The sequence below is a fragment of the Cladosporium halotolerans genome (genome assembly GCF_011745625.1).
Source record: "Cladosporium halotolerans strain TM138-S3 chromosome Unknown Sca3, whole genome shotgun sequence".
Lineage (NCBI taxonomy): Eukaryota > Fungi > Ascomycota > Dothideomycetes > Cladosporiales > Cladosporiaceae > Cladosporium > Cladosporium halotolerans.
The window spans coordinates 1,176,041-1,195,844 of record NW_027191454.1 but is presented as its reverse complement, the minus strand read 5'-3'; the positions used below and the strand labels follow the sequence as shown (position 1 = coordinate 1,195,844).

General features: G+C 55.7%; 9 protein-coding genes across 9 annotated transcripts; 5 read left to right on the top strand and 4 right to left on the bottom strand.

The window, feature by feature from the left end:
• Positions 1-243: 243 nt before the first annotated feature.
• WHR41_01411 (uncharacterized protein) lies at positions 244-1,684 on the top strand. The gene is made up of 7 exons (XM_069370017.1): positions 244-482; positions 544-555; positions 613-861; positions 990-1,049; positions 1,120-1,240; positions 1,306-1,342; positions 1,398-1,684. The coding sequence occupies exons 1-7, from the start codon at positions 327-329 to the stop codon at positions 1,444-1,446; spliced, it is 684 nt and encodes a 227-aa protein (XP_069233355.1). The 5' UTR covers positions 244-326; the 3' UTR covers positions 1,447-1,684.
• On the bottom strand, positions 1,648-2,759 carry WHR41_01410 (uncharacterized protein). Its single transcript, XM_069370016.1, has 3 exons — positions 2,569-2,759; positions 2,333-2,516; positions 1,648-2,273 (listed from the first exon to the last, which is right to left on the bottom strand). Exons 1-3 carry the CDS (start codon positions 2,658-2,660, stop codon positions 2,049-2,051), a joined length of 501 nt encoding a protein of 166 aa, XP_069233354.1. The 5' UTR covers positions 2,661-2,759; the 3' UTR covers positions 1,648-2,048.
• A 177-nt stretch (positions 2,760-2,936) lies between these two features.
• On the top strand, positions 2,937-4,775 carry WHR41_01409 (uncharacterized protein; the record flags this gene model as incomplete). The annotated part of the gene is made up of 1 exon (XM_069370015.1): positions 2,937-4,775. One exon carries the CDS (start codon positions 2,937-2,939, stop codon positions 4,773-4,775), a length of 1,839 nt encoding a protein of 612 aa, XP_069233097.1.
• A 719-nt stretch (positions 4,776-5,494) lies between these two features.
• On the top strand, positions 5,495-6,193 carry WHR41_01408 (uncharacterized protein; the record flags this gene model as incomplete). Its single annotated transcript, XM_069370014.1, has 1 exon — positions 5,495-6,193. The coding sequence occupies one exon, from the start codon at positions 5,495-5,497 to the stop codon at positions 6,191-6,193; it is 699 nt and encodes a 232-aa protein (XP_069233098.1).
• A 226-nt stretch (positions 6,194-6,419) lies between these two features.
• WHR41_01407 (uncharacterized protein) lies at positions 6,420-7,427 on the bottom strand (the record flags this gene model as incomplete). Its single annotated transcript, XM_069370013.1, has 1 exon — positions 6,420-7,427. The coding sequence occupies one exon, from the start codon at positions 7,425-7,427 to the stop codon at positions 6,420-6,422; it is 1,008 nt and encodes a 335-aa protein (XP_069233101.1).
• A 464-nt stretch (positions 7,428-7,891) lies between these two features.
• WHR41_01406 (uncharacterized protein) lies at positions 7,892-11,488 on the top strand (the record flags this gene model as incomplete). The annotated part of the gene is made up of 1 exon (XM_069370012.1): positions 7,892-11,488. One exon carries the CDS (start codon positions 7,892-7,894, stop codon positions 11,486-11,488), a length of 3,597 nt encoding a protein of 1,198 aa, XP_069233102.1.
• Positions 11,489-11,844: 356 nt separating this feature from the next.
• Positions 11,845-13,444, bottom strand: WHR41_01405 (uncharacterized protein; the record flags this gene model as incomplete). The annotated part of the gene is made up of 2 exons (XM_069370011.1): positions 12,868-13,444; positions 11,845-12,811 (listed from the first exon to the last, which is right to left on the bottom strand). The coding sequence occupies exons 1-2, from the start codon at positions 13,227-13,229 to the stop codon at positions 11,845-11,847; spliced, it is 1,329 nt and encodes a 442-aa protein (XP_069233099.1). The 5' UTR covers positions 13,230-13,444.
• A 627-nt stretch (positions 13,445-14,071) lies between these two features.
• WHR41_01404 (uncharacterized protein) lies at positions 14,072-14,404 on the top strand (the record flags this gene model as incomplete). The annotated part of the gene is made up of 1 exon (XM_069370010.1): positions 14,072-14,404. One exon carries the CDS (start codon positions 14,072-14,074, stop codon positions 14,402-14,404), a length of 333 nt encoding a protein of 110 aa, XP_069233100.1.
• A 1,808-nt stretch (positions 14,405-16,212) lies between these two features.
• Positions 16,213-17,661, bottom strand: WHR41_01403 (uncharacterized protein; the record flags this gene model as incomplete). Its single annotated transcript, XM_069370009.1, has 1 exon — positions 16,213-17,661. One exon carries the CDS (start codon positions 17,659-17,661, stop codon positions 16,213-16,215), a length of 1,449 nt encoding a protein of 482 aa, XP_069233105.1.
• Positions 17,662-19,804: the final 2,143 nt, after the last annotated feature.

Below are 19,804 nucleotides of genomic sequence, written 5' to 3'. Positions count from 1 at the left end.
TGTCGTGCCTCTCGGCTGTACATTCCTAGAGCGGCCAGGTCACTTATCGGGTTGACAAGGGCTGCTGACTGCCATGTTTTGAAGCGGTGATCAGCGGCTGTAGTCCGAAGTGAATGGCAAAGATAAGGTAGATCAGTAAATGGAGGGACAACGAAACTCTTCGAGTTGGGTTCGCGATGTAGTCCCACAGCTTGTTGCACAGATGCTTGGCGTTGACGGACGTCATGATCTCGAGCAGTGTTGTATGTCATGCATCGCTTGCTTCAATTGGCACATAAAGACAATATACAACCAGGTGCAACACGCAAGACCAGCACAGTCTTTCCATGAGTTTATTACGCCGAGCGAACTTCCTTCAACGTACAATTGCCGGATCGATCCGCTCTGCCAGCACTCTCACGATGCCGCAAGCACCCAAGATCAACCGCGTAGGTCCGCTAAGTGCGGACGAGGCCAAATGGACAGAGTTGAGGAAGATTGAGGTACTTCACCGTTGGATGAAAAACTATTCATGAAATCTTCCAAAAGCTGACATTTCAAAAGTGGACTGACCAGGTATACATTCATTGGCCATGCAGTCAACCTCCATACAGCTGACATTCTGATCTCAAGGATGGCAAAGCGCGCATCTGGGAAGCTGCAGCACGCAAGACCCGTAAATCTAGTGGTGTCGACGCAGTGGCTATTGTCCCCATCCTCAAGCACCCGAAGAAGCCCGTTAGCACGATGATCATCCTGCAGTACCGCCCGCCCGTCGAAGCATTTTGCGTCGAGTTCCCTGCTGGCCTGATCGACGAAGGCGAGACGCCCGAGCAGGCCGCGGTCAGAGAGTTGAAGGAGGAGACGGGGTATGCTGGCAAGGTAGGCTTCGCAAACCTAAAGAGGATTTCGAATTCAACTAACGAACCTCGGCAGGTGAGCAGCAGCAGTCCTGCCTTGAGCAGCCAGCCTGGCATGACCAGTGCTAACATGGTGGTACGTTGTCACAGGTCGTCGATTGCAGCCCGACTATTGTCAGCGATCCCGGGTTGACCAACGCCAATATGCAGGTATGCATCGGCTCTATTCGACCAATTATCGCGAAGTGAGCACGAAGTACAAGCTGACATCATCGAACAGATGGTCACGGTGGAAGTCGATCTCAAAGAAGACGAAGAGGAGCCAGAGCAGCATCTCGACGATGGAGAGCACATCGAGCGCGTGGTCGTCCCTATCAGCGAGCTCTACGAGAAGCTCCAAGGTGAGCAATGCACACTTATTCCCGATGTCGAAAGCAGCATGCGAGATGGTAACGTCTCCACCCAGCGATTTCCAAAGAGCCTGGCAAGATTGTGGATGCTAGGCAAGTTGCCCATACTCGTATTTCAAGAAGCGATCGAGGACTAATTCGCGCATAGGCTATTCCACTGGGCTCTGGGTCTGCACTGGAGCCAACGCCTACTCTAGAAAGCTGACTAGTATTTTCGATTGCGGCAGACTACGCCACCAAGGGTTTCATAAACGACCAGTACGTTGTGTGTCTGGCCTGGGGCTGGAGATGGGGAGGCAAGGCGCTCAGTATGGGAATTTAAACCTTTTGACCACCCTTTGCGATGCGAGGTATGGTGGTGAACGTAGACACGAGATGATGCTTAGCAAAACGAAACGTCTAGGACCGATCCAAAGCTCTTGTTATAAAATCGTATGGCTGACATTGTAGAATCTCGTGCAAAGCCCACATATAGGCTGAAGGCTCCGAAGACGCCTGATGCTAATAATACAATGATGCGAGCCCAGCTCCGGGAGCCTCGCCGCCTATTAAGGCGTGCTGGCCCACATGTCCGTTTTCAGATGATTCAGCAGCACTCTTTTCTCAGGTAGATCTCCCAATGCGGTTTCCGTCGTCCATGCTTTACTGCTTCAAAAGTGGCTGATGTGCCGTCGGGCGCTTCAAGCACGCTGAAATGCTGCGTTCGGGGTATACACAATGCGTCGCATTCTTCTTCACGCACGCTCGTGGCTCGGCGTCGCTGATTCCTCTTTCCTTCCACCTCGATTAAACGATTCCTCTATGCTGCATTCGGGTCCTGAGGACTGGTGGTTCCGGCCACTGCGCCGCTGGTCGCTCCCTCTGCTGTGTCGGCCGGTTCAAGTTGTCCCTGAAGCTGATGCGCACGCACTGCATCTGTCACTCCCTTTCCAGTTTTCGGCTCATGTGTAGGGAAGCGGACGGCCTTGAGCGCATTCTCAGTCTGTTCGCCGGAAGGGAGATATTTCGGTTCCAAGAGCCCAATCTGTTCGCCCAGTCAGCGATCAACCGCTTCGCCCCAAGAATCCAATCGCAGGTGCCTACCATGGACAGTAGTCTCCAAACAGTATCACTCGGCTGCGCGCCAACGCCGAGCCAGTATTTTGCTCTGCTCACATCGATCTTGATGTCTTTCTGCTGTCTGCTACCAGGCTCGGCGCCAACGGGGGTCTGAGGGATCGGGTTGTAGGTTCCAAGGACTTCGAGAGGTTTAGAATCGCGGGCAGTGCTGCCTTTTTATTAGTAGATTGCCAGGAAGAATAAGCCTTCGATGCGCATACCGGGCGTGGGCGAGGACGATGTTGTAGCGAGGACGGTGTCTGTGGCTACCACCGGGTGTGGCGGGCCTGGCAAGGCGGAGTTTGAGGACCATGTTGGAGGATGTGTGATGCGATGCGAGTTCCGTGAATCTCAACCCTTCAAGCACATGAACGGCGCTCCGGTCCCTCAGTCGCGTGCCCGGGACAATTTGCGGCGACTCGGAGGTGCTGGCTGGCTGATGGGCACCCCGACTTTTGGCAATCGCAGCAGGGTGCTCGCGTCGCTGTCCGAAAGTCGCGTCTCCCCAGTTGTGGGCTTGCGAGTGCATTCGCTATAAACATACAACCTCCCGTGGAAGGTCACACCCCGATTAGTGATGGCTTCAACAATGTCGAGGCCGAACTCTTCGCAAATTACCAGTCCAAGGAAAGGTCTGGGCGATCGACCCGCGAAACGAAAAGAGAAGCGATCTGATATCTGGACCTCCCTACTCCGCCAAACCCGACAAGCTCAAGCACGGAACCGCAACAATGCCGTCGCACATAGGCAGATTATAGTTTGTGGAGGCTCTTCAGATGATCAACGGCACTTTCTCTCCACTCTTGCACGCCCACCTCCGCCAGCTCCCCCCAGCAGGAATCGTGATCAACGCGACCAAAAGCCGAAGGGCCAACTCAATCTGTCGAACCGATACGCGTATGGCTACGGCCACATGACGCTGTACTCTTCGCCGCAGGTCGTCACTGGAGGTGCAAGCTTTGGACAAGAAGCAGAGGAGGCGGCAAGGCTGGAGACGCATACTGTTGCCGAACCGGAAGCAGCCTATGAGCCCGTATTGCGACGGCTGTTGGCACCTAGGAAGGAAGAGACCTCTCATGAGCAGGGAGAGGAGGAATCGGAGATGTTGGGTGTCGATGAAAAGATTGAAGAGGGACGAAGGCCGGGCGTCGCAATTCTGCTGTCATGGAGGGAGCCTTGGACTTTCTTGTCCAAACTGAGGGCCTGGCTGCAGCTACTGGCTAAAGCTGTCGAGCCAAATGCCAGGCCAGAAGAGGAAGTCGTAGACTTACTCAAGGAAGCGAAAATCAGCATCAACGTTGTGATCCAGCACGTCGAAGCGCAACAGGATCTTGAGCGGGACGGCTGGCAGGAGGAAACTTTCGACTATGTCGCACAGGTCATGCGGACATCAATATTACCACTGCACCCGCTCACAGCTCTATTGTTCGCCTCTAGCACAGCGAACCCTCAGCAATCTGGATCAAATCTTTCGGAAACCCAAAAGACACTTTTCCAATCCCTGGACCTTGATCTTGCGACACTTGGACCCAAGGCCACCGCAGGCGGTGCGCCTAGTAAGGCAGAGGATCTTCTACCTAAACACAATGTGGTTGATCGAATGAACATTGTGGTGCCGCAAGGATGGGACAGTGCAGGCAAGATTCGACTGCTTTCGGAGAATTTCTCACCAGAGGAGGTACTTACAGCATGGCAACAAGACCTTTCACACCCAGTGATTGTATTCGCAACCCCAAGCCAGCCAAACGATAGCGAAGCGACAACCAACGCGGCCTCGGCGACTCTGGGTACCAATCGATCAGAAGAGGGCCAGGAGGTCTATGAGTCCGCAGTATCACCAATCGATGGAGGTGGAGACTCTCCGCCAGTATCCCCTTCCAAAGCATCTCCCTCAGCAATCCGCACGTTCGAAGCCCAGATACAAGATCCCAACGCGCACAAGAGACCCAAGTCACCCACAATCACCGTCACCACCCGTAGCGACCAGGACTTCCTCAAAGAGATGAAGACCGAGCTTGACAATCTCGCGGTTCGTGACCGAGACCGAGTTGATATCACCCGCTCCACCGGTGTCACTGGCACTAGGAACCCCATGATAGGCGTGCCAACCGGCGAATCGACCGGCGCTTTGAACGATCTGGGCGACGTCAGCTTCAACGTGGGCGGCGTCAGCTATAATACGGTGTCAGCCGAGGCGGCGATCGAACGCCTGAAACGGCCTTCGCAGCAGGCAACCGATGGTGCTGCGGCGGGCTCACCTCGGTCGGTCACCCCGAGGCAGCCGAGGAGGGAAGACAGAGATCACTCATCAACGCCCACGAGCAACAAGAGCGATTTCCCGAGTGAAGATCTCGAGAAGTATTTTGCCAGCTTAGCGAAGAAAGCCGGTGGTGGTGATAGTAGATCGGCCACCCCGGGCCGACATTGAGCGAGGAGCGAGAGGGAGGCCATGCAGTATCATAATGAATAGGAGTAATCGAATACCACCTCGGTATAAAACTTCCATTCGGGCGGGCCAAGCGGCCGTTGAGCTTTACAAAAGAGTGATCAGTGGCTCTTTCAACGCCAGCCGGGTGTCTCACAACAATGCTCCCCCACAGAATGAGCGTGATTAGAAGGCCGAGAGGGTGACAGTACTAAGCCAAGACTCGAAAAATGAAAGTTAGAACGAGGCTTTGTAACACCAGTACGCATGTCAGCATGCCACGCGAGCTTCGGAAGCGTCGGACGTGAGCTTGTCGAGGCTTGTCGTGGTTAAGACTTTGATGAGGTGAGATTCCTGCTGAATACCGCGATGTACTCGTTACTTGCCATACATCCCACCGCTCTGTGCCAAATCATCACTCACCTCTCAACGTAAATTTAGAAATGAGCTCAGTTGTTGGTGCCTTCTGACGTTAAGCTACGCGTTGCGGTCAGGTGTACGTGAAGGTTGGTATCATTCAGGCACTCAGCATCGGCGGTGAATCTCTCGAGACTCTATTCTGAGAACACTGTGGGACAAAGACATATTGCCACTTTCCATATATATAGCTGGCGTGTGTCGGTCTGTGAAAGTCCCAATCACTCACTCCAGCATCGATACACAGACGCAAAGCCACAGCACAGATCATCCAACAAGCCTCACCAGGAACACCGCTTCGCAAGATGAGATCCGCAGACATTATCTCCTTCCTCACGCTGGCCGCCAGCGCCTCCGCCGCGCACCACATGGCCAAGCGCAATGACCTTGGAACCGTCGCTGTTCCGACAGCTCAAGACGTCGAGAATGCCATCAACGAATGGAACCTCGACGTCAACACCGTCAATTCGTTTCTCGAAAGAGCTCCGGGCGAGCTCGACGACCTGCCTACCCTCGCAAGCGACGCGCACAACGTGGCCTCCAACTTCGCTGCTGAGGAGCCAAATCAGCTCGGCACGCTCGTGAACTGGTTCACCAGCGACTCCAACAATCCGGACTCTGCACCTGACGCTTTCCACTGCGCGGCAAACGACCTGGCAGTCGGACAGACGATCGGCAGCACGACGTTCAACTTCAAAAGCCTGGTACTCGACGTCTTCGCTGACATCGTCGAGGACGCGAACGCCGGGAACCGCGATGCCGTGTCGAACTTGCTCGACGTCGTGAACAGCTACCGTTGCTGCAACGTGTTACCGGACTTGGATATCCTCTGGAGGGACTCGGCTATCTCTGCGGACCTCCTCATCCAGAATCCCGTGACTGGCGGTGTGCCCATCACGCCTGCCCGTCCGAGCACTTGCAGCGCGTTTGATTGCTCGAAGACCGTGGGCGCCAGTACCTGCTCTACTGAAGACAACGGTAGCTTCGGCACCCCGGGTTCGTAAAAGCATACAAGAGTGAGCCGCAGTTTACGAAGAGGTTGGACGCGGTGGTTTGTTGTTGGCTGCCTGAAGGTAGTGGAGCTGGGTTGAGGTGTCACGTATTGTTTCTTTCTTTCTTCCGTTAGATCGCATAGTCAAGCTATGAGCTGTCAGTCGTTACCAATAGCTTCTCGTGTAGATGTTCAAGTCGAAGGACTGTTTTTGAAAACTCGTTGAATCTTGTCCATGCTCATCGTAGACACAAAAATGCACGCTCACCAAACATCGTCCTTATACTCCCTTCTTCGAGTAACATGGTCCTCAACCAGCTCTTGCCAATCTCGACTTCTGGAGCCGTGAACTTCACAACAACACATCCGCGCACAGATGCAGCAGACCAGAGTAAGCCACTTGACGTCTCCAGTCGCTGTCTCGTCGAACGTCTCGCAACTGCCGGATGGACTTCCTCCTCTCCATTACCATCGTCGCTGCCGGAATCCCATTTCCTTCCTCCAATGCGTGGTAAGCAAATGAACTCATCCATGAAGAATTTCCCCAGGGAGCGCATGAGCGGACCAAAAAGGATCAGCGTGCCAAATACTGCCTGCCCATCCATTCGTGGCGCGATCGACCCCTCGATGCCCCTGTCATCCAGCATGACATTGTCGCGAAGTAATAATCTGCGCTTGCCGTCCGGTTGCGAGATGTAGATCTCATTGCGACTGCCATATCGAAAGAACGACCAGTTTTCGCCATTGGCTGGACGGCCATTGCACACCCAGTCCAGCGCGCACAGATTGCCTGACTCATTGCCAACTTCGGCAGGCACGATGTTGTAGATTTGCGTCTGCTCGAAATTGCTGCGCTCGAAAGGCTGCACTGGATCCGGAAGATAGCAGAGCGCCGATGTCGGCGCGACATCCACGGTCATGCATTGCTTGGTGAGCACGTCTCGGCTTGGAGCCTTGAATAGCTTTGTACTGCCTTGGGTCAAGAGGACCAGCCTAGTGTTGGTTTCGAGGATGACGTTCAAGTCGATCGTGTCGCCAGCAACGAGCCCTCCGCCATAGCTTAGGAGATAGACCGTGTGGACGAGGCGGGACTCGTCATCTGGAACGTGGAACGTTGAAGGTGAGATTAGCTTAAGTGGATATTGGTAGCTGACGGTCTTCAGTCTCGGCGTGTTTGGCGGCAAGAGAGCAAGATGAATAGTTCCATGTCCGGGTTTGGAAGCTGAGGATAAGAAGGGATTGGACATTGCTGTCCTGTGTTGTTCGTTCTATCGGGGTATCATAATTGTCAATGAGAGTATGCTGAGAAGACGAAAATCCAGGAACGCGAACCAACAGATTATGGAAATGCCAATGCGCACAGCGCCGGCGAAAGTGAGGTGACTCGGCGATAAGGGCACTTGGGCCGCCTCCGGGGTCTTCCAGTTGCTGGTGCGGCGAGTCGGCTGCTTTGCTTTGCGGGGCAGGCGCGTCGCACGCGTTTGCCTGAGCTGCCGTCCGCAACATTCGGTCTGCAGACACCACCACCTCGACATTTCTCCCCGCGACACCACCGCCTTCCACGCTCATTATATCACGTCGCGCATTGCACTCGCCGAGATAGCGGCTACGCGACACGGTTTCTCTCGTATCTGACATATTCGGCGAACTGCGACATTCGGCGCGCAACCTACATCATCACCATCGGCCCATGCCGGGGCGAGTCGTCGAGATGTCTTCTTCGCCTGCACCTAGCGCAGAGATTTCGACCATGAAACGCGCATCAGGGCGCGTGCGAAAGCAACCAGAGTCTATCTATCCTTCGTCCGATCCCATCAACCATAAGCGCAAGCGCGCCGACGCGCAGGAAGTCGACGGCGAAGAGGAAATGCAAGAAGATGACGCGTCGGAAGATGAATCGCAATCGGAGGATGAGGATCCAGACGAGGAAGAGTTGAAGGAGAAAAGGGCGCGCACACGAAAGGGGAAGACCGGAGCTTCCAGAAAGCCAACTGCAAAGAAGCCTAAGACGAACGGCGCGACAGCGCTGCCCATACGCGCCGTGAAGGGCGCAAAGAAGCGTGCACCGAAGAAAGCAAAGCAATTGGACCTCACGGATGCGGAAGATGCAGGCGGCTTGTTCGCCGAGGTGTTCGCACACGGCAAGGACCTTCAGGAAATCGCAAAAGAATGGCGCCAATCATTTGACCAGCATGAGTCGAGTGCTCTTGCGGAAGTCATCAACTTTGTTCTGAGAGCTGCTGGGTGCACGAGCAAAGTTACTGAACATGATATCGAGGACCCTGATGCGGTATCGAGTAAGATCGAGGACCTCCAAAATGAATATCAAGCAACGGAGCCAACAGACTACCCTTTCATGTCAAAGGTCAAGAATGCCGCTAGCTTCAAGCAAGGCGTGACTGGATTCTTGGACGTGCTTGTGCGATCGATTGCGGAGGACAAGTTGCTCTACAACAGCCCTGAGCTAATTGAGAATATCCAAGTCTGGTTTGCGTCCATGTCTACTGCGGGTAACAGGGCGTTCAGACATACTTCGACGGTGGTATCACTTAGCATTATCACTACTCTTTGTGGAGTGGCACACAGCGCTGGCGAGAATGCGGCTAAAGATCATCGAATGGTTGAGACCGAGCGCAAAAAGGGCAATAAGGCGAACAAGGGACGCCTCCGATCCATGGAAGAGAAATCAAAGGAGGCCAGCCAACTCCAGGAGTTCGTCGAAGCTCTCTTGAAAGACTGGTTCGACGTGATCTTTGTCCACCGATATCGCGACAGAGACATTTCGATACGTCGGGAATGTATGGCTGCCCTCGGTGACTGGATCGTCACAGCGCCTAGCTCTTTCTTCGGTGGCTCTTATCTCCGTTATATGGGCTGGATGCTGAGCGATGTCGCGCCCGTGGTCCGAGGCGAGGTGGTCAAGCAATTGATTCGCCTCTACCAGATGCCTGATATGATTGGAGGGCTGAAGACCTTCACCGAGAGGTTCAGACCTCGAATGGTCGAGATCGCAACGAGTGATTCCGAGTCGAGCGTTCGCGCATCTGGGGTGGAGTTGCTTGACTTCTTGCGCGAGAATGGCCTCCTGGAACCAGACGATGTTGACGCAGTCGGGCGGCTTGTTTTCGATTCGGATCCAAAGGTGCGCAAGACTGTAGCGGGTTTCCTCGCGAAGAGCATAGATGAATTTTGCACCTCCAAGATCGACGACCTTGGTGGAATGGAAACGCTAGAAGAGAACCTACCCGAAGTCAGCGAAGACAGCTACGACGCACCCCGACTACAGTGGCTGAAGCTCAAGTGCTTGGCCGAGGTGTTGGAAGCGTATGATAGCGAGGAGTCTCTGCCTAGCCAGATTGAGCGCTCACACGGCGAAGGAGGGCTCACTTTACTTGCGGCGGGTGCTGACTCTCGCTTCACTATGGCTGCCAACGCCCTCTATGACAACATAGAAGAGATTCAGGAGTGGCGCATACTTGCTGGCTACCTTCATTTCGATCACGCTTCCGAGAAGTCGAATGGAATCGCCGACGATGTTCTCTCTCAACTGAAGCATGAGGCCTCGTTAACAGAAGCACAGGAGATCATCCTCCTGGAGGTCTTGAATGCCAGTGTCAAGCGCAGTCTGACCGATGGCGCCGAAAAGCTTGCCTCGGCAAAGGCAAAATTGACAAAGAGACAAAAGAACGAATTGCAGGAAGAGCAAGAGGAGTCTGCTTCCGATCTTGCCTCAGCCATCCCCAGGCTACTTAAGAAATACGGCGACTCCCCTGAAACAGCTGCAGCGGTCCTACGCCTCGAAAGCATTCTCAGCCTACCATCTCTTCATGATCTCCGGCAAGATTCTTCGAGTTTTAGCTCTCTGCTTGATGACATTAAGAAGCAGTTCATGTCCCACAGTAGCGACAAGGTGCTCGAGCCGGCTAGCAGTGCCATTTTGCACGCAAAATCGTACGGGGAACTTGACGAGGGCACGGAAGAAAAGATCACAGGTCTTTGGGACGATGTGCTCCAGAACCTTTCTGAGCTACTTGACCCGAAAACACTCATCGTACGAGGCGTTGCCTCGTATGAAGAGCTATTGGCGCTCAGCAACAACCTGCTGCGCGTGATCCGGCTTGCATCGGTGTCTGATTGCACATTACCATTCGAGAACGAGAGTGCCTTTAGCTTCACAGCAACTGATGATGATCTTAAGGCCCCGATCGACTACATCCTCGCTCTCATCCAGCGCGCAATCCCGGATGAAGACACAACGCCAGAGGCAGATGAGGCGGCGCTTGAAGACCAGATCTCCGTTCGCGCTGCAGACGCCGCCTTGTTCTACTTCCGCTGGAAGCTGAAGGATTTCAACGAGCGGCTGACATCCGATCCGCCGATTGCTATCTCTTACGACGAGCTCGAACCTCTCGCCGGCCGTCGCGACCGATACGTCAGCTTCCTCACCAATGTGCTCGGTTCCCGCAAGGCGAACGAGGACGTTTGCGCCGCCATCGCCGGCTACCAGTTGGACATGTATACCTCCGTCGCCACGCTGAAGAACATTCGCCTCAAGCCCGGAATGAGCGACGACTACGCCGTGCTCATCATGGAATTCGACCCTGACACCGAAAAAGCTCTGTTGAAAGTCTTCTCCGCCGCCGAGAAGAAGTTCGCCCGCCTGAGCGGCAAGAAACTCGAAGACGCCCCCGTCGCCGCGGCTGAAGACGACATGGACCTCGACGCGGACCCCATCGACGGCGACCCCGTCTCAGATCCCGAGTCCGACGACGACGAAGACGAGCAGCCCACGCAAACGCAGACGCAGGCCTCCCAGCAGCGTAAAGACGCGAAACTCCTCGCCTCCCTGCTCGCGGAACAGCGCCTGTGCGAGCTGACGGGCAAGATCATAACAGCCGTTCTCGGCGGCATCATGTCCGCGGCGCGTGCACGGCCGCGCATCGAGCGCAACCGTATGCGGCTTGGTCCCAATTTCAAGGAGGTTTGTGCGTACTTCGACATCAAGGACGTGCAGGCGCGGAAAGCGGGCAAGAAGACTCGCGGTGCTGCCGCTGCTGCTGCTTCGAAAACGAAGGCTGCTAGCAAGCCGCAGACGGCTGGCGGTGATGCGCGGAAGGGCAGGCAGAGCGCCAAGAGTAATGCGATTGTCGCGGATGAGGACGAAGAGGACGATGAGATTGAAGACCCTGAAGAGGATGACCCGGATGTCTTGAAGCGGAGGGGTTTGGCGGCGGAGGAGGACGGGGAGGAGGAGGCGCCGGGCGCTGAGGAGCAGAGGGATGAAGAGGAGAGTGTGCTTGGTGATTAGGTGTAGTGTAGTTGACCCATTGGTGGATTGCTTTGCTGTTCGATTTCAGCGTTTGAGTTTAGTCAATGATCAGATGGAAGCGGACCCCAATGATCGCGTGTGTTTCAGGCAATGGTGTTCTTGCGGTGTGTAAGAAGTGTACTTAATGTATGTCCATGACGATTCTATTCACATCTTTGCACACTATCTCAACCGAGTTGTTCCAGTAATTTGTATCGACATATTCCGTCTCACGTACTCCGTAAATGCCTCAGTCACATCCAAGGCGAAGACTCAACTTGAGCCTGCTAATATCCCTGACCCAAACCGAAACAAGAAACCCACGCAGCACATCAAACAACTAAACACCCCAAAGATCACCACCCACTCCAATCCCTCGCCGCCTGCAAATCATCCACATTCAACACATCCGCGCCCTCGCGCCTCAAAACCCTCCAAACCTTCTCGCGCCACGAAGCCGGCCAACCCGGCGTATCCCACCACCTGACCAGCAACCCCCTCGCGTGCGCCGCGCGCGTCGCCGCGCGGATCTTTTCCAGGTGCGACGGCAGCGGGTCGCCGGGGAGGAGCGCGAAGGGGATCAGGCCGATGGTGTCGCGGAGGGAAGACGAGGCGTAGAGGGACGTCGTGGTGTTGAAGTCTGTGAAGCGCTGAGAGTCGGAGGTGGGCTGGGAGAGGGAGGAGAGGGGCGCGTCGAAGAAGATGGTTCTGTTCGTGGTGTTTTGGGCGAGGATGGAGGAGTAGGGCGTTGAGCCGGAGCCGACGATTGTGAGGGGGCCGGGGACCAGGGCGGAGCCGTTGTGGTAGGTGAGGTAGTTTTTGGCGCGGAAGGGGGCAAGTTGGTTGGTGAGAGCGTTGAAGGTGCCGGCGCCGTCGTTTTTGATGTCGATTAGGAGGACGAGGGATTCGGCCGGGTTTGTCTCGAAGACGCCGTTGAGTTTGCCTGAGGTGTTGTTGGAATTTACGGCGTCGAGGAGTTCGAGGAGAGGGTTGAGGTAGAGGCTGCGGAGAGTGCGGCTCGGCGTGAGAGACAATGAAGTGTGGCCAACGTAGAGGTCTTCCTTGTCGTCCTTCGTAGTGAGCCAAATATCGGCCTCGACACTGGTGCAGCCATAGTGAAGAGCGTCAAAAAGAGGGTTATCGTGTTCGTAGTCGTTATGGCTATGGCACGGTCGAGGGATTACTCCTCGAGTGGCGGCGTAGGGATCGTTTTGTAGTGTGTCATCGAAAGCGACGTCTCTCCAATTCAAAGTGGACCTCGCCTTGCTCTTAAAGAACAGAGGTGTGCCGCCAACGATGGCTTCGGCCAACTGCAAAACGCCTCTGAAACCAAACGTCAGTAAATGGCGGGGAAAACCGTGTCGTTGGTGCTCTCATACAGAACCATCAATGCCACGATGACAACGACCGGGAATACGCTTTTGGCCTTCGATAAGATGGGTGCGCGTCGATGCTTCCATCGATTCCCAGACAGGTAAACATCTTCTTCAGCTGCAAGACTACTCTCATCGAATGTCGACCCATCCTGTAGTCCGTACATCAAAGGTTTGGCGTGCTCATCCATGCGCAACTTTGAGGCCTCTGTTGTGCGCAGGAGCCCTAATAGCCTGGTCACGAAGGTTGGCCTTGTCCTTGTCGCCGCATGGCTGACATGGTCCGCATCCGCAGGCGAACCAACAGTTCCGACTTCATGCAGAGCATTCTCGACGTCTTCTTCTGCGACGCTCGATTTGTGCGACATGATGCACTTCTGGCGGTCGTTGCTCGTGAACAGATGTCGAGATCGATGTTTGGGGAGGTCTGCTATCCAGAGGCGTCTCCCAAGTGTGATAAGTACTCGTACGGAGGGGTAATATCACAACATCGCTAGAGGCCGGTAGATGCTCATGTGCAATTGATCCGACCAAAGAGCAGGGTCAGCGCGCCCTCGTGTCCTATCCTGGCGTCAAGTGATGTGGGATCCTAGCCCAGTACATGCATGTTCGCGCGCATGATGTGACCAATAATGCCGAAACAGGCCAATTGATAGCAAGCGACTTTGACAGGCACGTAGTATGTGATATGGCGAGAGTGAACGTGACTGAATGAAAATCTTCCAAACCTCTCATGACTGTACCTAGGTATACTTCGGCCGACTCAACGCAGCCTTCGCAAGGGAAAAGCAGCGACTCACCGCCTGCCACCTCAAGCGATCAGACGGGCGGCACATGTTGTTTAGCCTTCAAACACCAACCAGGAATGAGAGGTTGGGGTGCCTGAGTGACGGCGAGTCCTGATAGGCAGATGAGGCAGAACGTGGTCGAGCAACTCCAGACCGCATGGCGGCGCTGTTTTAGACCGCGGATCCTCCCGCCCGAAAGTCCAGGCCCACGGTCCACCTGTCCGATCACATGCATCCGTCTAGAAGTTGCGAGCACTCTCGACCATGGCGTCACTTTCAACTGTAAAATACAATCGATCATAACACCACACGCTCGTTAATTTTCAGGACGACACTCCGGACCCATGAGATATCTTACAGCCCGATTACCACGCTTTGCGCCGCCTTTTCTCGCACCAAGATTCACGTCGCGCACTTTCACAATGACTTCCACGTCCTATTCCTGCAACACGTCCGATGCGAACGAAACCAATGACGAGCCTAGCGACACACCAAAAGCACCTCTTGCCCTCCCGGAATCATCGTCGGATACTACAAAACTTGACATGAGCAATGGCGGTACAACAGTACAGCTCGACCACCTTGGCCCAATGGTCGTCAACGTCGACGGGACAATGAGTCGCATTTCAAACTGGGACAAGATGGCCGAGATCGAGAAGAAAGCGACCCTGCGAATTATTGGTAAGAGGAACAAACAACGGCTGGAAGCTTTGAAGAAGGCGGGGGAGGGAGAGGGAGCGAAGGAGGAGCCTTGAAGCCATGGCGGGATTATGCCTGGAACTACCCAGCTCGAGTGAGCCCAATCCGCCAAACCCACCCAACCAAGACTTTGTGTCATAACCGGCTTCAAAACGATACAAATATCGGAGGAGTATCTTGGCTGAGCAAAAAGACAGTGTCCTGTCGAGGAATGAGTGTGGAGCCCTACCATCACACGGCGCATCCCGTGCCGTGTTGAAGCTAGGCTATCTACGCTACAATTCTGTTCACATTGCAGCCAAGTAGAACGACCGCGACGAGACTCAGCAGTCAACATCAACAAAAGATTACATCCAATACAAGCCACCTGTAAATATACTGTACAACAAAATGCGATGCCTCCCAAACCCCACGAGCATGAACCCCATACAACTCGCACACAAAGATTTCCTCACCGCCCTCTTGAACCTCTACACAACGCTCGACGCCCTCGCCATCATCAACCCAAACACCCCCCTCCGCCTCCCACCCTCACCCAATGGCCTGCACCCGCCCTCAGTCTTCAACGCCACCGCCGCCCACGCCGCAGGCTACTCTCCCGGCGCCGTAGCCTTGCTGGCCACAATGCCGCACCTCGACGTCGGCGCGCACGAAATGTTCTTCGCGCTGCGCCCCAGCACATACCCCATCTCGTACCTCGGAGCAGACCTCGACGAAGGCTACTTCGAAGCACAGCGCGAAATGCTCGACGGCGAACTCATGCCCGCGTCCGCGATCCGGCTGACGTGGGAGGAGGGCGGGCACGGCATCGTGTATATCTACGATACGGAAACCAGTGAGATGCATCACCCGACATCCCCAATCGACCGCGCAGCGACTGACCGCAGAACTCATGCACGAATGGGACACGTACGACACGCACTCCGCCGACTCCCCCCTGCCGCCAACAAACGATTACGTCCACGTCCCCGGCCTCCCGCCCTCCCAAGTCCTCGGGCCCCTCACAGCGCAGTACCGCCAGCTAAACTACCTAGGCCACGCAACAACAACGTACGAAGTCGAGCACGAACACAGCAGCGACAGCTACTTCGCGACTCTCGGCCGCGCCGGGCCGCAAGACGGGCGCTGGGATGCTCTGGCGCACGCGCGGCACGCGGCGGCGTACGATGTTTGGGTTGCGGTGCGCGGGCTGGAGGGGTTGTATTTGGAGTGTGGTTGGGATGTTGATGTTGATGTTGGAGGGGGAGAGGGGCAGGTGGGGTTTAGGCGGGAGGAGTTTGTGGAGAGGAGGGAGAGGTATTGGAGGGAGGTTGTGGGGTCATTGGAGGAAGAGAGGGAGAGGGTTGGGTGAAGGGTGAAGGGTGAAGTGAAGTGAGGAGTGAGTGAGGGGTGATGGAAGTAAACAGGCATGCTGCCAGGGGATCTCGACTTGAAGTTTCTCTCAAGATTTTGAAAGAGATCTGTATATGCTGTGGTGGAACGAAATGTTGATTATTAAGATATTCGCATTTGCGTTCGTAAGATCTATAGTTCTAAAGCAAGAGTGGAGTGCTGTCCCGTCCTAACTTTTTTTCGCTTGGACGTCCGTCCCTTTCCGTGTCGTCTCAAGACCCGTTGTAGGCCGGGAAGCCAATCAGGTAGATGTGAAAAATCAACGCTAAAATGCAATCGGCGTTCCTTCCGCTCCGAACCTCCTTCCCCTGCAATGCATCTCCCAAGGCCAAAATAAAACAAATCCAAAAGAAGCAAAAAGTGGGTATCTCGCGGTTCCTCGCAGTCGTAATGTTGAATGAAAATCGGAGCTCGTTTCCCAAATGCCCCCCCGAGCCAGTTTATAAATCGTCGTGACAAGATGTCAAAAATTTCAGATATGCATCTGCTCGACGTCCTCGTTCAGGTCGTCGCCGTTGTACTCCTCCATGCGCGTCGCCATCTGGATGTAGTGCGGCGGGCTGGCGGGCACGTCCTCGTACATAGGCGGCATCTCGTCGTCCCACGCGATGCCCATGCCCAGGCGGTCGGTCAGAGTGAGGTTGAACTGAGTGCGGAGCACACGGGCAGCGCCCGTCGGAGTCGCCTGCTGGGGCTTCTTGTTGGGCGCCCACTCCTCGGCGATGACGAGCTCCATGATGAGAGCGTGGGAGATCTTGAGGCCGTTTGGTGACTCGACGTCGCACTGGGGCTTGGCGGCGACGTCGCACCAGGCCTCAAACTCGCCCTCGACCTGGCCGTCGTCGAAGTCGGTTTTGAAGCCCTGGCGCAGTTCTTGCGTGCCGACGTCGCGGCGGGATTCCGTCTGGATGCCCTTGCCTTCGCCGCCCAGTTTGGCGGCGTGCTTGGCGCATGTGGGCGAGACCATAGTTTCGTGTTCTTCGATGCGCCAGGTGAGTTTGCGTAGGCGCCAGCGGGTCTGGGTGTCTTCGCGTTTTGTGGTGATGCCAGTCATGCGGCATTGAACGGGGAAGCCGCCAATAGGGTGGACAACAGGCGGGAGAGTAACGTTAAGAGTCAAGTTGGTGGGAGGGAAGACGCGGACGGAGTTTTTGTCGTTGCCGGGACGAAGAGCGCGGCGGATGGGGAGGTCGCGGCGGAATTCGGTTTCTTGGCCATCACGAGATTTGGCGCGGACGTGAAGAGAGTAGTCGATAGATCCTATTTGTCCGTGTGTTGTTGCAGGGAGGTGGCCGGGAATGAGGTGAGAGAAGGGCAGTTCCTGTTCGCCTTCGGAGAGCTTGAATGTCTTGGCGTTATTGCGGAAAAAATCCCATTCGTAGAGGTCGTTGACTTGGCTGGCGCATTCGCGACAACGATCTTGCACGGGCTTCTTGGTCGTGACGGTGGCTTCGAGAAACATGATAATACTCTCCATTACAACGTCGCCAGCGAGGGGAGTGACTTTGAGACGGCCCGAGAGCAAGGCGCCAGAAGAGACGGCGGGTGCGTCGTAGAACATCACGGGTGGAGACTCCATGATCATCTCCAGCTTGACGGGCTTGATGAACGACGACGACCGGGGCGACGATGCGCCTCCGTGAGAGGAGGCATGCGAGGTAGAACGGTCATTGGACTGGCCTTTCCTGTCCCGCGATTTGGAAGAGCCCTTGGTTTTGCTGATGGCAGCGAGGGCCGGACGCTTGAGGTGATCCATGCTGGCGCGGCGAACGTCATCCACAGCGTGCGGGCTAGAGCTCTTTCGCTGCTTGAGGATGTCCTCGAACGAAGGCGGGTTGTCGTTGGCGTTGGAGTCTTTGTGGTGAGAGTTAGGGTGCCAGGACCGACGACCGAAGTCAATGCCCAAGATTTTGCTGGGCATGCTTGCGGGTGGGCGAGACCGGGTTCAGTCACAGTCGGCGACTCGGCGTCACGGGGCGGGCTGGCTGCCTGGGGCGGCGATCGCAGGGAACCTGAGGCAGAGCGAAGAAAAAAGCTGGGGTTGGGCTGGCGGTGCTGTCGATCGTGGCTTGCGTGCAGGCGGTTGCGGCTTGGGGAATGCGCTCGAATCAGATCACGGCAGCGTCTGGCGCGGGCAGGGTCGGCGGGCGATGTCGAGAGGGAGGAGCGGACGGGCGACAAACATGCCAGGCGCTCGCAGATGTTGTAAGAGGAATGCCAGGCGCGGGCGCAACAACCATCGGCGTGCTGCCGTCGGGGCCGGGCACATGGGGGTTTTGTAAAGAGTCTATTCGCGCGCCGGTGGCCCAAAGCCGGCAGGGCGCACGCCCTCAGCTCGGCGGGTGTGGCATGGCCTGCGGCGTGTGGAGCCAGGGCGAGTGCGTAAGTGTGCCTACTGACTAACGCAAACTCAGCCAGACGAGTCTTTCAATGACGCCAGCACCGCCCGGCCAATGCTAGGGCGCGAGCAGTGACTTCGCCCGTGCCAGGCGATCGCCTAGCGAGCACGAACGCCTGGCGCCGCCGAGACCTTGATGGGAGCGGTGTTGTTTGTGCTGTGCGCGCCCCCAACGGCATCGCGTGCGTTTGCGGCATCACCCAACATATGCCGATCGTGTCAAGGTACACAATGATGAGGAGTCAGCTCCAGGTCAGCCGGACGATGGCAGACTGCATGCATCAGCGTCGGGCCGTGTGTCGTATGCGGGCGGTGAGCAATAATGCTGGTGTTGACGGCAGCAGTCATCTCGACGTCGGAGGCTTGTGACACTGGTCGCCTCTGCCGTGAGCCGTCTGCCTCTAGCCTTGGCTCGCCTGTGTCCTCACTCCGCAGGATCGGTTTTCGCTCCGGTCCAGAGTGGCCCATATGAGCTAGCGGCATGGTCGTGATCGCCAAATGCAGTCGTCAAATCTCACTCCACACGGGTAAACATCCACACAGACAGTAGTAGGTGCAGCCCGCAAGCCAACTCTGGCATCCCCGCACTGTGGCGCCGTCTCCAAGACGCAAGAGAAAGGCAAGCTTTGGTATATGGTCACACGCCCGTCGCACTGCACATCAGTCATCGAGCAACTCCGTGGAGAAATTTGCGGCGGACAAATAGCAATGACGAAGCGAAATTCGCAAGTACCAAAGTCTCTTTGAAGGTTCTCCTACCGCCACGTGACGCGATCTTGAAATGTTGAATACAACCACACTGCGGTGAAACACGCACGCAGCGCGCATATTCCTGAAGTCGATAGATCACAGACTCCACAACGCGTACGCACCGGTAGCGAGAAAAATTTTCTCCATCTCGGTACAAACAACACTTCCAAACGGCGCGCCGCAAAAGCGCGCGGTAAACATCGGTCCAAAACGCGCCAGACCGTCCACTCCACGAGCCGTTGCCGCCTCGCGCCCACATCGCGAGTCCACTCCCCACAGCACGCGGGAGACCTAACTGAAACGTCTGCGAGTCGGTAAGGCAAAGTAAGCGAACATCGCCAACGTGGAAACCAAAAGCACCGCACGTTCTCGAGTCCTGCCGCCGCGGCGTTCACTCGCTAGTCGTCGACCGGGTGCAGCCCTCACGAGCAAGTCTCATTCTCAACACAAAGCGGGACAGGCATCCAGGCGACTTTTACGGCACGCAAACGTAACGATCCAGTCATCCACGAGCCACGTCCGTGTTCTGTCGCATCGCCAACAGGTTTAACCTTTCTCCGAACGACTCATCAAATTGACGGTCCGGCCGGGCCGCCGAAAGTCTCTGACGAAAAGCAGGGCCGACGATCGTCCAGATCCTGCAATTTTTGTTCTTCGCCAACGCCTTCCTATTGAAGTTCATCCATTCTGCCAACGAATGATGCCTGAGGTCTATCCATTCATCAGGGGGACTTGATAGTATTCGAACACCCCAAAAGCTTTCAGAACCAACAGACCCACCCCTCAAAATATTGTCGAAATAAATCAAACAAGAAAAAGAGGCTTTCGCCGCACAAACCTTCCCTCCCATTCTCTGACCGGCATTCACGCCCTTGACGTTGCCACTGCGCACGTCGGCGCTCTCCGATCCACGTGG